The following is a 16776-nucleotide window of genomic DNA, read 5'->3' as shown; positions in this document are numbered from 1 at the left end:
GCGGTCACTTGTGGGTTACAATGTGACCCCATACGGTGACCTCAGGGGCCAAACACAGTGATCCCCACATTACAATATCACAGTCATGGCCAAAGCCTTGTAGTGTGCACCTGGTCAGAGGAGCCTATTGGTGGCATTGAAATCAATAGTCGCTGTCCTCCTGGGACTCCCCATATGTTGTGAAACTACAACTCCCAGCATGCCCTGACTCTAATAGAAGTTGTAGTTTCACAATAGATGGAGAGCCCCTGGTTGGAGACAACTCATTTAGGGATGGGAATAGTAGTAGTAGTAGTAGTAGTAGTAGTAGTAGTAGTAGTAGTAGTAGTAGTAAGGGTCAGAGGTTGCCCATCCCTTCACTAAATTACTGAGAGAGTTTTGCTAACGAGCTGCATCACAGAGGAATCCAGGGTCAGCACATAGAGCATGCGCTAAAAAGACTCGATCACGTGACGGTCATTGCCAGTACTTGACGCACAACTTCCGCCCTTACGCTGCACGTGACGTCGCCCTGATAACTGCGTCACAGAGATCTGTCTCAGGTCTTACCAAGATGGCGGCGAGGGCACCGGGTAAGGACGAGTGACTGTGTCGTGTAATGGAGCGGTGTTCGGCTGACAGGAGATGCTGGATGTCAGTGCTGGCCCCGTGAGGGCTGTGCTGTATCCGGGTGTTGTTACTGTGCGGCTCCATATACAGCGTATAACAAAGGAGGAGACATGCGCTGTGTCCTCCAGGTGACCCGCAGCTCCCATACAGCCTCCAGCCTGGACGTCTATAGTGGCCCGGGTATATAGTGGGGGTCAGTGAATAGACAGTGGTTGTGGTCTATGGCAACCAATCAGCACTCAGCTTTCAAATCATATTCTGCTTTTATACATTGAAACTCGTTCTGTGATTGGCTGCGGGGGCTAAAGGTGAAATACAACTGTGACCCCCAATGATCCAAGCCCTGAGACCCCATATACAGCGGATGGAGCCATGAGTGTATCCTCCAGTCTATAGATTGGTTAGAGCCCCCTCAGTCACCATGGTATCCAACATTCACATGCTGAGATGGGACTGCCCCTTTAAACGGGACCTCCTGTTTGTTATATCAATAGTATACAGCAAATTGACTGGAGAGGGTGTTTGACCTTCAGAGAGTTGGTTGTGTTGGTGCTGGAGCCCCTTATAAACCTTGCTATGGGGATACCTTAATTTTGTAAAATGTTGGGGGTCCCATCAGTAGGACACCCAGTGATGAGTATTTTGGTTGACTTAAAGGGGTAGTGCGGCGGTAAACATTTATTCACAAAATAACACACATTACAAAGTTATACAATTTTGTAATGTGTGTTATGTATGTGAATGGCCCCCTTCCCTATGTTCCCCCCACCCCAGGAAGTGTGGTGCATTATACTCACCACATTACTGATGACCCCCGTCCTCCATCTTGTGACAATGACGTCGTCTTCGTGAGGCTGGCCGAACCGCTCCATCCGCCCCTCATGCCGGCCGCCCTATGCCGCATCATCAGCTGCTCAACCGCGATTGGATGAGCATAACTGTGCTCAGCCAATTGCAGCTGATGACGCGGCATAGGAGGGCCGGCATGAGGGGCGGATGGAGCGGTTCGGCCAGCCTCACGAAGACGACGTCATTGTCACAAGATGGAGGACGGGGGTCGTCAGTAATGTGGTGAGTATAATGCACCACACTTCCTGGGGTGGGGGGAACATAGGGAAGGGGGCCATTCACATACATAACACACATTACAAAATTGTATAACTTTGTAATGTGTGTTATTTTGTGAATAAATGTTTACCGCCGCACTACCCCTTTAAAGTGACTGTACCACCAGGCCCAGGCTGAAGCCCTGGAGGCGGGCCGACCCACCCTTAGTGGGAAGAAACCCTAGCCCCTCTATGATAGCGTTCCATTGATTCTAATGGAGTCACGTCATGGAGGGGCTGGGGTTTCTTCCCACTGGGGGTGGGACGGCCCGTCCTCAGTGCTTCAGCCTGGGCAAAAAAAAAAAAAATTCTATTAAAGGAGAAGTCCGGCCAAAATTAATTTTTGATATGTTGTTACTTATGAAAAGTTATACAAATTTCTAATGTACATTAATTATGGGAAATGCACATATAGGGCTATTTCCCTTAATTTAGTAGATCAGGAAGTGTTAGAAATATCTCTGAAGAAGTGACGTCACGACCCAGGGTGTAATTCCTATGGAGTGTCCAGCAGGGGGCGCTCTCTATATAGAAGTCTATGGGACTTTATTGTTTCTATGGGTTTCTATGTAATGTAATGTAGTGTACAGTGCTTTATTGAATGAATACATCTATGGAATACTTTGGGGAGCAAGTGTCCTTGCTCCCCAAAGTATTGCATAAATGTATTCGTTCAATACATTCAATACACAGTAAGCCCGCCGATCCGCCGCATTCCCGCCGATCCGCCACACGCTGATCCGCCGCATTCCCGCCGATCCGGACCATATACATTGAACTACAGCTCCCATCATCTGCTTCTAGTATGAACAGGTGATGGGAGCTGTAGTTGGGTAATGGATATGACATGCCGCCGGGCGCAGGGGGGAGCCGCTCAGTACACAGGAGCGCTCCCCCCTCCTCCTCCTCCTTCCGTGATAACTTCCGCCTATACCAATGCTGACTCCCTGCCTGGCCGCCGCTCTCCGCTCTCCCCCCCCATACATACCGGCTCCCGATGCATCCTGGTGTCCGCGCTGATGCCGGGAGCCGGTATATGTGAGCGGAGAGCGGCGGCCAGGCAGGGAGTCAGCATTGGTATAGGCGGAAGTTATCCCGGAAGGAGGAGGAGGAGCGCTCCTGTGTACTGAGCGGCTCCCCCCTGCGCCCGGCGGCATGTCATATCCATTACCCAACTACAGCTCCCATCACCTGTTCATACTATAAGCAGATGATGGGAGCTGTAGTTCAATGTATATGGTCCGGATCGGCGGGAATGCGGCGGATCAGCGTGTGGCGGATCGGCGGGAATGCGGCGGAAATGCGGCAGATCGGCGGGCTTGCTGTGATATCCGAATGTATTGAATGAATACATTTATGCAATACTTTGGGGAGCAAGGACACTTGCTCCCCAAAGTATTCCATAGATGTATTCATTCAATAAAGCACTGTACACTACATTACATTACATTACATAGAAACCCATAGAAACAATAAAGTCCCATAGACTTCTATATAGAGAGCGCCCCCTGCTGGACACCCCATAGGAATTACACCCTGGGTCGTGACGTCACTTCTTCAGAGATATTTCTAACACTTCCTGATCTACTAAATTAAGGGAAATAGCAGTATATGTGCATTTCCCATAATTAATGTACATTAGAAATTTGTATAACTTTTCATAAGTAACAACATATCAAAAATTAATTTTGGCCGGACTTCTCCTTTAAAAAAATCTCAAGTCTTCCATTACTTATTAGCTGCTGTATGTCCTGCAGGAAGTGATATTGTTTCCACTCTGGGAGCAGGAGAGGTTTTTGTATGTGGTTTTGCTACTGCTCTGGACAGTTCCTGACATGGACAAAGGTGGCAGCAGAGAGCATTGTGTTAGACTGGAAAGAATACACCACTTCCTGCACCAGTTGATTTGAAAGAAAAACATTTTTGGTGAACTACCCCCTTTAAGTGTTTGTCACTGTAATACCTGTTTGTTGGGAATTTACAGTGTGTATACACAGTGTCACCTCTCCAATTGGCAGGGTTCTGTCTCTGCAGAATTGGCAGTGTAACTCTATAGAGCCTGACTGATGTCATGTGACACAGAGCGGGGAGCAGACCCACTGCAGCACGGCCCCCTCCTGATCGGTTCAGGTCTGAACCGATGAAAACTTTTGACATGTCTCTAGGAAGGTTAAACGTTTAGGACAGGTCCATTTTAAGATGCCCACTGATCAGTGATTGTGCCTGCCCCAGAGAAGTTGTTTTTAATTTATATACCTTTTATTTTCTTTCAGTTCAAGCGTCGGGCCGTTTTATGGACACCCTGTGCAGGTGGTACTACGGCCTGGCTGGATTCAACAAACTAGGTAAGGTGAGGTCAGGCTATACACTCTGCATATTGCTAGAAGGCAGAGAGAGTGTTATCCTAACAATGGTTTATCTCATAGGTTTAATGCGCGATGATACAAGATACGAAAACCCCGACGTACAAGAGGCCATAAAGAGGCTGCCACCCAAGGTTTATGATGACAGAATATTCCGGATCAAGAGAGCCATTGACTTGGATATGAAGAAGACCATCCTCCCTAAGGAACAATGGACAAAATACGAAGAGGTGTGGTGAAGATGTTGGCATCTAAAGCCCCTATTCCACGGACCGACAGTGAGGAGCAAACAAGCGCTATCAGCACTCGTTTGCTCCTCGTTCCCCGCTTGCTGCCGTTGCAAGTGCAGGAGAGGCTGCGGAGGGGGGGATGGGCTGCCCGGGTGATCGCTAGATCATCCGGGCAGCCCATAAAGGATAGCAGCGGTCTGCTGCTGCCACTCCTATTCTGTGGAGCGACGGCCGTCCTGGTCGTTTGTCTTTAAACATGTTTGAAAGACAAACGACACAACGATCAGCCGACATGAACGTTGTCGCCTGATCGTTGCCTTCTATTCCACGGGACGATTATCGTCCGTAATGGCCGAATATAGCCGATAATCGTTGAGTGGAATAAGGCCTTTAGTGTTAATTTAGATTCAGTCCGCGATATACACAACATAGGTGTCCGGTCTTGCAGCAGTTTTGAATTATGGGAACTTTGGTAGGGATTTGACGTGGTTTTCAGCTACTTATATATTGGTTTACACAGCACCGACTCTGGACATATTATATATATACAGTGTGTGTATGTGTGTGTGTGTATATATAATAAAATTACATATATTCTAGGCTGTTTTTTACACAGTTGTCATCCTAGACTCCCAATGGCATAACTGATCCCTATGGTGGGTGGTAGTTTTATTCCCACACTATGTTCCCACACAGTATTTTTGCTCAGTATTTTGCAACCAAAACCAGAAGTGGATTGAGAACACAAAGGCTATTGTCACACACTGTTGGAATTTAGTAAGGATGCTTAACCACTGCTGTGTTCAGACTCTTCCTCTCTGTTTTACACTGAGAAAAGGGCTCTGGACCCTCGTCATAGTTATCAGTGGGAGCCCCAAGATCCCTCAGCGATCGTATATCACCTCTACTGTGGAGTAGACACCATTTATTCATTCTGCAGTATTATTCCTGTATGGCTTTAGTGTACGACTTAAATCCTTTTTTTCCTCAGATGGGTGTTTTTAAGAATAAAATAATCCATCTTAAAGGGGCACTCTACCGAAAATATTTTTCTTTCAAATCAACTGATTTGAAAAATACGTATAGATTTGTAATTTACTTCAATTTAAAAAAAACAAAACAACTCAAGTTTTCTGGTACTTATCAGCTGCTGCATGTCCTGCAGGAAGTGGTGTATTCTTTCCAGTCTGAGACAGTGCTCCCTGCTGCCACCTCTGTCCTTGTCTGGAACTGTCCAGAGCAGTAGCCAATTCCCATAGAAATCCTTTCCTGCTCTGGACAGTTCCTTACATGGACAGAGGTGGCAGTAGAGAGCAGTGTGTCAGACTGGAAAGAATACACCACTTCCTGCAGGACATACTCCCTGCTCTGTCGGTGAAATCAGTCGGGCTCCATAGACTTGCATAGACTGTCAGTTGGAGCCCAACTGATCACACAGAGCCAGGAGAGGACCGCACTGAATGCAGTCTTCTACCGGCTTGTTCTCACAGTCTGCACGGGTCTGAACACTTCGGACTAATCAAAACTCTTGACATGTTGTCTATCAAGAATATGTTGTTGGTATTTACTATTTTACACTTTGTTTCTTTAGGACGTCGCCTATCTGGAGCCATACCTGAAAGAAGTGATCCGTGAGAGGAAAGAGCGGGAAGAATGGAGCAAGAAATGATTCGGCCTTCACAGGCTGCAGATTTTTGTAATATTTATCACATGTGTTCACAATGGTGGATTGAACTCTCTGATCGCCCCCGCTCATCCCGCTACTAATAAGGAGCCAATAAAGAAACCTCTTCAGTCATCCTTTCTGCATGTTTAGTTGCTGAATCCCTGTAGTTGTGATCTGTTTATTGGGATATAGTGTAGCCCTCTGTTGGGAATATGGAACCCCTGCTGGCCTTTATCATTGAGCTTTAGTAAAAGGAGCAGGATTTTTACTGCCACAGATCTGTACTGCAGCCTTGTAAATGCTTTGCTGCTCTGCAGATGGACCCTGTCACATGGTAAGGTGGTCGGCCATTTACAATCTGGCTTCAGTCATCGACCACTTTTCAGTATAGTGCAATTCCAGTCCTCCAGGTCATGTTTTGAGGCTATCCCATACGAAGAATGATACCTGATTAGTATCATTATATAACTTGTGAAATACTAAGGAAATCCTCCAATACATGACCTGTTGGTGGGCCATGAGGACTGGAAATGAGAAGCACTGGTATAGTGTACCCTATGGACCTGTTTACTTGTTCAGGGCCTGTTCACACTGAGCAAGATCGTCGGAATCCCGCCATGCTCAGTGTGTTGCCCAGTGCGTGTCCCAGTGTAGGGAAGAGCAGCAATGACCTGGAATGACGGTAAGAGGTGCAGAGGATAACCTCTGCAGGGATGGCTCATCAGATTAGGAGAATGGTGCGTACTAATCCATTCTGTACTGTGAGGGAAACTGGACGTCCCATACCAAGCCTAGGGCATCAAGGATTGTCTACACGCACCATCAGAAGGTGCTTGCACAACACTGGGGTATAAGCCAGATGTCCAGCTACAGGTGTTCCACTCACCTCACCTCACACCAGCATTCTCTAAGGGCCCTATTCCACCGGACGATTATCGTTTGCATAATCGTTAATGATCTCAAACGACCGCTATTGCGAAAGACCTGAAAACGTTCACTCATTTCCATGGAACGATAATCGTTACTTATGATCGTAATTGCGATCGTTTCTTCTTCGCTATTTATTCGCTATTGCGTTCGTATCTATTGTGAACGACGTCTTATTCAATTACAAACGAGCAACGATAAAAATAGGTCCAGGTCTTATAAAGCGATCAACGATTTCTCGTTTGGTCGTTAATCGTTAACTGCATTTCAACCGAACGATTATCGTTTAGATTCAAACGATTTAACAATAATCTGAACGATAATCGTCTGGTGGAATAGGGCCCTAAGGCTTCCATGGTGCAAGGCAAGATGGCACTGGACCATGCTATGGAGGTCTGGCCTCTTCAGCAGTGAGTCCTGCTTTTGAGATGCATCAATAGAAGTTGATCTAGAGACCATGTGGGTAACACCATGCAAAGGCCTTTACGTGGAAACATTACACTGCTCCAACAGACTTGTCTCCTGTCCTTGGTCACCAAATGGGAATAGCTTTTCCTCTGAACAGTTCCTGTCATGGACAGAGGTGGCAGCAGAGAAACTGTCCAGAGAAGGAGAGGAGAAACTGCTCTGGACATTTCCTGTCTCTGATATAGATGTCAGCAGAGAACACTGTGTCCCACTGAAAAGAATACACCACTTCCTGCAGGACATACAGCAGCTGATAAGTAGTAGAAGGTATGAGATTTTTTAACTAGAAGTCAATGACAAATCATTTTCGCCGTAGCACCCTGGTAAGATGTTATGTTTAATTTATGTGACTTCCATTTTCTTTCAGTTCAAGCGACGGGCCTATGCACATGGTATAAACACCCTATGCATATGGTACTACGGCCTCGCTGGAAGTAATTTACAAATCTGTATAAGGGTATAAACCCACACACCGTATACGCAGCGTATTTACTGCTGCGAACACAGCATCAAATCTAAACCATCTAATCTGCTGCGTATTTGTTGCGTATCTGCTGCGTATATGGTGTGTGGGTTTGTACTCTTAACATTCTAATATCAGTTGATTTAAAAAAAAAAGTCTAGAGTACCCCTTTAAAGGGGTAGTCCAGCAAAAATCTTTTCTTTCAAATCAACTGATATCAGAAAGTTATATAGATTTGTAATTTACTTCTATTAAAAAATCTCAAGTCTTCCCATACTTATCAGCTGCTGTATGTCATGCAGAAAATGTTTTATTTTCAGTCTGACACTGCGCTCTCTGCTGACATCTCTGGCCGAGACAGGAACTGTCCAGAGCAGGAGAGATTTTCTATGGGAATTCATAGAAAACCGAGACACAGTTCCTGTCTTGGACAGAGATGTCAGCAGAGAGCACTGTGTCAGACTGAAAATAAAATAACATTTCCTGCAGGACATACAGCAGCTGATAAGTATGGGAAGACTTGAGATTTTTTTAATAGAAGTAAATTACAAATCTTTATAACTTTCTGATATCAGTTGATTTGAAAGAAAAAGATTTTCGCTGGACAACCCCTTTAAAGTGACTCTGTACCCACAATCTGACCCCCCAAACCACTTCTACCTTCAGATGGCTGCTTTTAATCCAAGATCTGTCCTGGGGTCCGTTCGGCTGGTGATGCAGTTATTGTCCTAAAAAAATACTTTTAAACTTTAAGCCCATGCCAAACAATAGTATTTGTGCCCTAACTTTGCATCACCCTCCTCCCCATCCTCTTTATCATTAGTAATGCTGCTGGAACATTTTCTCCATGCTGAACATTGCACAGGTGCCTTAATGATCCAGCCCATGTGCCGAGCTGACACAGGTGGAGAATAGGAGGCAATCTGCCTGGAGCATTCCTAATGATGAGGAGGGACAGAGGGGTGGTGCAAAGTTAGGGCACAGATACTCCCTTAGGGCACGGGGCTTCAAGTTTAAAAGTATTTTTTTAGGACCATATCTGCATCACCTGTCGAACGGACCCCAGGACAGATCTTGGATTAAAAGCAGCTATCCGAAGGTACAAGTGGTTTGGGGGGGTCAGATTGTGGGTACAGAGTCGCATTTCTCCAACATATGGCAGCACATGTAGTCTTTGGTACAGAGCAATTGAGGACTTTGTCTACCAACCCACAACTGAATACCCTATTAGATTTCTACCTTGGAGGAAGATAACCATCCACTCCTTCGCTCGTCCAGTCACGGCCATAAATTACCCAGTGATATTTTATTAAATAAAGTACCTGCTATTTCTGATTGCCTCATTTGCTGTACTTTATACCTCATTTCCTGCGGCTAAATTGTTCCTAGGGGACGGCCAGAACGTTGCGAGCCCATAAGCCACACCAGATCCATCTGCTAGTCATCCCTCTCCCTCACACATCTCCACCTACTCCACAGAAGAGCAGGCCTGTGTAAACACTCTCTTACTCCGAGAATGATGTGTTCCTGCTATCCGGGCCGCCAGAAACTGATTATAAGTACTCCTCTGGAGAGTAAGAAAGATAGCTCAGGAATAAAATGTGTTAATCGTCCATCATCTGCTAGAAGCTATGACAGCGTACACCTCATTTTAGTGTTTAGATCATGGAACAAGGCCTATTAAATGTGACAGATAGCCCTAAATAGCTCCCATGGATTTCTCTCCGAAGATAACTCCAGCCCTTCTTTCCAGGACGCCGGTGAAAGTTGCTGAACTCCGTCCTTGGAGCCGTAGCCAGGAATATCAAGAAAAGGCTTCCAAAAAAAAGGACGATTTATGACCTAGAGTTCCCGGGGATAAGCTCGGAGGTTTCTGTATAGAGCGCAGGTGTAAAATCCTTCACATCATTACAACATGGGGCAAAAGGGAAAAGAAATCGAGCCGGCCGTTATTCAGGACACCATAGTTATGGATGGTTTGGGGCTTTGGAGGGAGAGCACCCCGCTGTCTATGGGTCATTTAAAGGTATTGCTCCAAAACAAGTTATGTGTTTCCATAAAATAAGGCTTTTGTTAAAGGGATACTCTGGCAAAAAAAAAAAAAAAATCGAATCAACCGGTGTTTGAAAGTTATATAGATTTGTAATTTACTTCTGTTTAAAAAATCTTGTCTTCCAGTACTTATCAGCTGCTGTATGCCCTGCAGGAAGTGGAGTATATTATTTTCAGTGTGAAACAGTGCTCTCTGCTGCCACCTCTGTCCATGTCAGGAACTGTCCAGAGCAGGAGAGGTTTTCTATGGGGATTTTCTCCTGCTCATGACAGTTCCTATCATTGACAGAGGTGGCAGCAGAGAGCACCAGTTTCTGACACCAGTTAATTTGAAAGAAACATTTTTGCGACAGAGTTCCCCTTTAAATAACTGTGCTGTACAGTTCCTCTGTTATTCCCCCTGGAAATGTAGAAATCATTTGTCAACTGGGCACTACCATTCCTCCTGTCCATTCCTCCTCCTCCTACAGAGTTTGATATCATAAGCCCTGACTGGACAATGTCGTATTGTAAATAAACGCAAGGCTCCAAGCACTCAAGGCTTTATAGATCTAGAGATAACTGAGCGCAGCATTACTGATCAGTTGTCATGTGACTGCATTTCTTAGCAAGGTGCTGTCCACACGGATGGTAGTCCAGCCACGTAGTCCAGCCAAGCTTTGGACATGCTTAACTTAAACGTAGTATTATTAGTCAGCTGTCATATCGTAAATGACGTAATTGACAAGCGGTAGAGGCTTGTAACTCTGTACTCCAGAACCTTAAAGGGAATCTGTCAGCTCCTGGGCCCTACCTAAGGTACTGAAAGTGCGCTGTAGCTGGCAGTCCCCTAGTAAACATGGTGACTGCTGGTAATTTTCCGCGCAGTGAATTATGTACAATATCCCGTCTCCTACTGTTCTGAAGAGGCAAAGAGGAGGAGTTTGTGCTGCACTCTGGCCGCCTCTCCACTCCTTCCTCTCCCTCCTTTTCATGAATAATCAATGCTGCCCGGCCTCCTGCTCGCTCGGCTGTCAGCTAGTGTCTCTGATTGCAGACCAGTCCTCTGTAGGCAGTTTATGTCTAAAGAAACACTCAAATGTTGTTGAATCTCTTTGGTCTAGGGGTAATTTACCTGTCTAGTAGATCTTCCAGATTGTGTATGCATTAGGCTGGCACAACTTCTCTGTCCCTCCTCCCCACCCTCTTCATCATTAGGAATGCTCCAGGCATATTGTCTCCTATTCCCCACCTGTGTCAGCCCGGCACATGGGCTGGATCATTAAGGAACCTATGTAATGTTCAGACAGGAGAAAATGTTCCAGTGGCTTCCTAATGATGAAGAGGGTAGGGAGGAGGGACGGAGGGGTGTTGCAAAGTTAGGGCGCAGATATTCTAAGCCCCGGTCGTTGGGCACAGGGCTGCATGTTTAAAAGTTGTTTTTTAGGACAATAACTGCATCACCTGCCGAACGGACTCCAGGACAGGTCTTGGATTAAAAGCAGCTATCAGAAGGTACAAGTGGTTTGGGGGGGGGCAGATTGTGGGTACAGAGTCACTTTAACTACCAGCAAATGATCTGTGATCCACTAAGAGTATATTTATGTATATATCTGTCTGATTCCACCAGCGAGAGACTCAGGGGAAGATTTATGAAAGAGTGTAAATATACACCTGGTGACCTGGCGTAAACTGCCCACAGCAACCAATTACAGCTCAGCTTTTAGCTCTGGTACAAAAAAAAGTGGAGCTGTGATTGGCTGCTGTGGGCAGTTTACACCAGGTGTATATTTACACCCTCCACTTAAGAAGATTTTAGTAAACCCGTTTCTGTTTAAGTTATATGGGCCTCAGTAATTACCGCTGTACCTACACCTGCACTACACCTGATGTGAACTTAAAAAGCCATGTGTCAGTACATCTACAGGTGGGTGCATACCACTTCTGGCCACAGTGATAAGTGCCTCAGCACACTACCATCTCACCCAGCTAAACACCATCTGGCAACCCCTGGCTCACTGATTGCAACAGTATTAAAGGGGTTATCCAGCGAAAATCTTTTTCTGTCAAATCAACTGGTGGCAGAAAGTTATATAAATTTGTAATTAACTTCTATTAAAAAGTCTCAAGTCTTCCCATACTTATTAGCTGCTGTATGTCCTGCAGGAAATGTTGTTTTATTTTCAGTCTGACACAGTGCTCTCTGCTGACATCTTTGGCCAAGACAGGAACTGTCCAGAGCAGGAAAGGCTTGCTATGGGAATTCCCATGGAAAACCTCTCCTGCTCTGGACAGTTCCTGTCTCGGCCAGAGATGGCAGCAGAGAGCACTTTGTCAGACTGAAAATAAAACAACATTTCCTGCATGACACACAGCAGCTAATAAGTATGGGAAGACTTAAGACTTTTTAATAGAAGTAGAATACAAATCTATATAACTTTTTGACAGCAGTTGATTTGACAGAAAAAGATTTTTGCTGGACAACCCCTTTAATTGTTTTTTAATTACCCCCACCCTGGATATATACCTAAAAACTCCCCTGCTTGGAAAATATTTCCCCTTGTAACAGGGCTAGTGATTTAATTCAGACAACGGCCACACTTAGTGATTGTCCATAAAGCCCTGGTTACATGATAACCGATTATTATTATTATTGAAATGCAAAGTGGATACAAACTGAAATGTTTGTAAAAAAAAGTAAAGAAACCTGTTCTTACAACTAAGCGGCCATTATTACTACACTAGGAAATGTCACCAACATTCAAATCACATTTCCAGGTTCACTTAGGGACACCGGCTTTGCGGCATTGAAGATCCTGATTGTCTACAGCAGGGATGGCACCGTGGCCATGTCCTCTAAGTGGCTGCATTTACAGAAGGAGATTTTTACTAGAAAATGATTGTTTATAGTTTATAGAACTGTATGATGGACCCACCCGAACTAATTCATATTATAATTTCTTTCTGTTACCATTATCTGTAGGGAGGGGGGTCATTATGAGGAATAGCAGGCTCTTACCTTTCTTACTGTCATCCCAGAGACAGGCAATCTCAGATGACCGCACTAGTTATGTATGAGCCACAGGTTGGTAAACAATGATTAGAGGACAGAACAGTACATGGAGGGTGGAGACAGTGGCACAGTACATGAGGGGAGACAGTGGCACAGTACATGGAGGGGCAGACGGTGGCACAGTACATGAGGGGAGACAGTGGCATAGTACATGGAGGGTGGAGACAGTGGCACAGTACATGGAGGGTGGAGACAGTGGCACAGTACATGGAGGGTGGAGACAGTGGCACAGTACATGAGGGGAGACAGTGGCACAGTACATGGAGGGTGGAGACAGTGGCACAGTACATGGAGGGTGGAGACAGTGGCATAGTACATGGAGGGTGGAGACAGTGGCACAGTACATGAGGGGAGACAGTGGCACAGTACATGGAGGGGCAGACGGTGGCACAGTACATGGAGGGTGGAGACAGTGGCACAGTACATGGAGGGGCAGACGGTGGCACAGTACATGGAGGGTGGAGACAGTGGCACAGTACATGGAGGGGCAGACGGTGGCACAGTACATGAGGGGAGACAGTGGCATAGTACATGGAGGGTGGAGACAGTGGCACAGTACATGGAGGGTGGAGACAGTGGCACAGTACATGGAGGGTGGAGACAGTGGCACAGTACATGAGGGGAGACAGTGGCACAGTACATGGAGGGTGGAGACAGTGGCACAGTACATGGAGGGTGGAGACAGTGGCATAGTACATGGAGGGTGGAGACAGTGGCACAGTGCATGAGGGGAGACAGTGGCATAGTACATGGAGGGTGGAGACAGTGGCACAGTACATGGAGGGTGGAGACAGTGGCACAGTACATGAGGGGAGACAGTGGCACAGTACATGGAGGGTGGAGACAGTGGCACAGTACATGGAGGGTGGAGACAGTGGCATAGTACATGGAGGGTGGAGATAGTGGCACAGTACATGAGGGGAGACAGTGGCATAGTACATGGAGGGTGGAGACAGTGGCACAGTGCATGAGGGGAGACAGTGGCATAGTACATGGAGGGTGGAGACAGTGGCACAGTACATGAGGGGAGACAGTGGCACAGTACATGGAGGGTAGAGAAAGTTGCACAGTACATGAGGGGAGACAGTGGCACAGTACATGGAGGGTGGAGACAGTGGAATAGTACATGGAGGGTGGAGACAGTGGCACACTACATGAGGGGAGACAGTGCCACAGTACATGAGGGAAGAGACAGTGGCACAGTGCATGGAGGGTGGAAAAAGTTGCACAGTACATGAGGGGGCCAGGGTCAATTCTAGGATTTCTGCATGAGGCAAAAGCTGAAATGACACCCCCAGTGCCCACATCGCCACATTGAAAATCATAAGTAAGGTGTGTGTGTGTGCAGGAAACCTGCAGCTTATAATAATAAGTGCATACACACATTGCAGCTCCACCATAAATCACTCTGGTCAGGCACTACCTTCCATACTCGGTGAGGACGAGACAGGAAAAGTTTCAGTTTCCAATTCCACCAGTGTGTAACACGATCCTTCAATCTTTATTGCTTCTCCAAGAATAAAAGCACCTGACATATACAAGAGGCAATGCATTGTGACTGCTCCCGGATGGATGGACCCACTACCATTGCACCTTGTGCTCCGTTTATAGGGGTAGTGATTACTTGTAGTGTAGTGATGTGTGACGCATATAACAACACCTGCACAGTGTTTGCAGTTCTGACTTCCTTGCATTCTATGTCTGTGTCCAGCTCTCATTTGCAGGTCATGAGGTCAATAAAGTCAGTGGTGTGTAGCAGACAGTATAGTTTATGGCCACTCCATAAAAAATGTTGCCCCTACAAATCTGCTGCCTGAGCAATAAACTTATTTTGCCTCACGGCAGAAACGGACCTGGAAGGGTCAGGCAGTAGCACAGTACATAAAGGGTCAGACAGTGGTACAGAATATGGGGGGGGGGATAGTGGCACAGTACATAAAGGGTCAGACAGTGGTACAGAATATGGGGGGGGGATAGTGGCACAGTACATAAAGGGTCAGACAGTGGTGAAGTATATGGGGGGGGGGAGAGATAGTGGCACAGTACATAAAGGGGCAGACAGTGGTACAGTATATGGCGGGGGAGATAGTGGCACAGTACATAAAGGGGCAGACAGTGGTACAGTATATGGGGGGAGATAGTGGCACAGTACATAAAGGGGCAGACAGTGGTACAGTATATGGGGGGAGATAGTAGCACAGTACATAAAGGGGCAGACAGTGGTACAGTATATGGGGGGGGGATAGTGGCACAGTACATAAAGGGGCAGACAGTGGTACAGTATATGGCGGGGGAGATAGTGGCACAGTACATAAAGGGGCAGACAGTGGTACAGTATATGGGGGGGGATAGTGGCACAGTACATAAAGGGGCAGACAGTGGTACAGTATATGGGGGGGGATAGTGGCACAGTACATAAAGGGGCAGACAGTGGTACAGTATATGGGGGGAGATAGTAGCACAGTACATAAAGGGGCAGACAGTGGTACAGTATATGGGGGGGGGGTAGTGGCACAGTACATAAAGGGGCAGACAGTGGTACAGTATATGGGGGGGAGATAGTGGCACAGTACATGAAAGGGCAGACAGTGGCACAGTAATGGGAGAGACAGTGGCACAGTACATGAAGAAGGAGACAGTGGCACAGTACATGAAAGGGGCAGACAGTGACACAGTACATGGGGGAGACAGTGACACAGTACATCAGGGGGGAGACAGTGGCACCGTATACTGAAGAGGACAGGGGCACAATACACTAGGGAATAGTGATATAGACCTTCTGGGCACGGTTGCACGTTTCGGGACAATGACACAGTTCAGTGGGGGGCAATGGCATAATTAAGTGATGTGAAAGGGCACAGTGGCACAAATAATCATGGAGGAGTCGTGCATGCTGCAGCTCAGCACAGTCTCTATGAATTTTTTTTTTTAAATATATTTTTATTAATTTTATATTTTCCACATGCATAAACATTTCCAGTCTCTATGATTTTATAACTTTGTAAACAGCCAGCAGCTAAGAGACATGTACCATTCGTTTATTTTCTCTTATCAGCTATCTGCCCATCGCCCATGTCGACCGATTCCCTTTAAGAACTTCTGACAGAGCAGCATGATGAAGTCACCGTAGCAAATAGACCACCGTAGGTCAATTAATCTTAAAATTTAACTTTTATTACTAAATGATTAATTATTTAAAAGTGCACGCTTATAATAATACACACCTGTGAACACTAATGAACACTGACGCAAAAAAAGATATAGTACACGGTGCTAGACAATACAAGACGTAGGGCAGGTATAACCCAAATATGGATAGGTAGGTTATACGGCAAGGGAATGTGTGCCCTGCTCTGAGAGCAATATAGTCTTGCCCTGCCTTTTGGGGAACCCACCTCCTTAATAGGATGGCCCCAACCACGGTGTCGGTCCCTACTCTTAATACAGTGCCCAGGAAAAAATAATAAACAAGCGATTAAATACAGTGAATGGTGAATCACACGCCCTCTATATACATATATATATATATATACAACAATAAATGGTTATTGTATCCATAAACCAAAATACATGAGATACCTATAAAATATCCCTTTGTTCCTGTTCCAACGCGTTTCCCCTGGATAATTAGTATGGATATCTACCAGGTTCATCAGGGAACTTATTAATTGTATTGGCTAAGATAAAGCCTAATGAGCGTATTGCGCATACATGCTTCCAGTGAAGGCGCATACCATGATATACAGTGATGGATAGTGTCTGATAGGATAATATACAGTCAGTCAGAAAGATATACACCACATCATATTCGGGTCCAAGAGAAATAGGATAGATATATGT

The 16776-nt window shown here is 45.9% G+C and overlaps 1 protein-coding gene across 1 annotated transcript; it reads left to right on the top strand.

Annotated features, from left to right (window-relative positions):
* The first annotated feature begins 477 nt into the window (after window positions 1–477).
* Window positions 478–6106, top strand: UQCRB (ubiquinol-cytochrome c reductase binding protein). Its single transcript, XM_069959875.1, has 4 exons — window positions 478–572; window positions 3989–4060; window positions 4142–4308; window positions 5900–6106. The coding sequence occupies exons 1-4, from the start codon at window positions 554–556 to the stop codon at window positions 5975–5977; spliced, it is 336 nt and encodes a 111-aa protein (XP_069815976.1). The 5' UTR covers window positions 478–553; the 3' UTR covers window positions 5978–6106.
* Window positions 6107–16776: the final 10670 nt, after the last annotated feature.

The sequence above is a fragment of the Dendropsophus ebraccatus genome, chromosome 2, assembly GCF_027789765.1.
Source record: "Dendropsophus ebraccatus isolate aDenEbr1 chromosome 2, aDenEbr1.pat, whole genome shotgun sequence".
NCBI lineage: Eukaryota > Metazoa > Chordata > Amphibia > Anura > Hylidae > Dendropsophus > Dendropsophus ebraccatus.
This window is presented reverse-complemented; position numbering and strand designations above follow the sequence as displayed.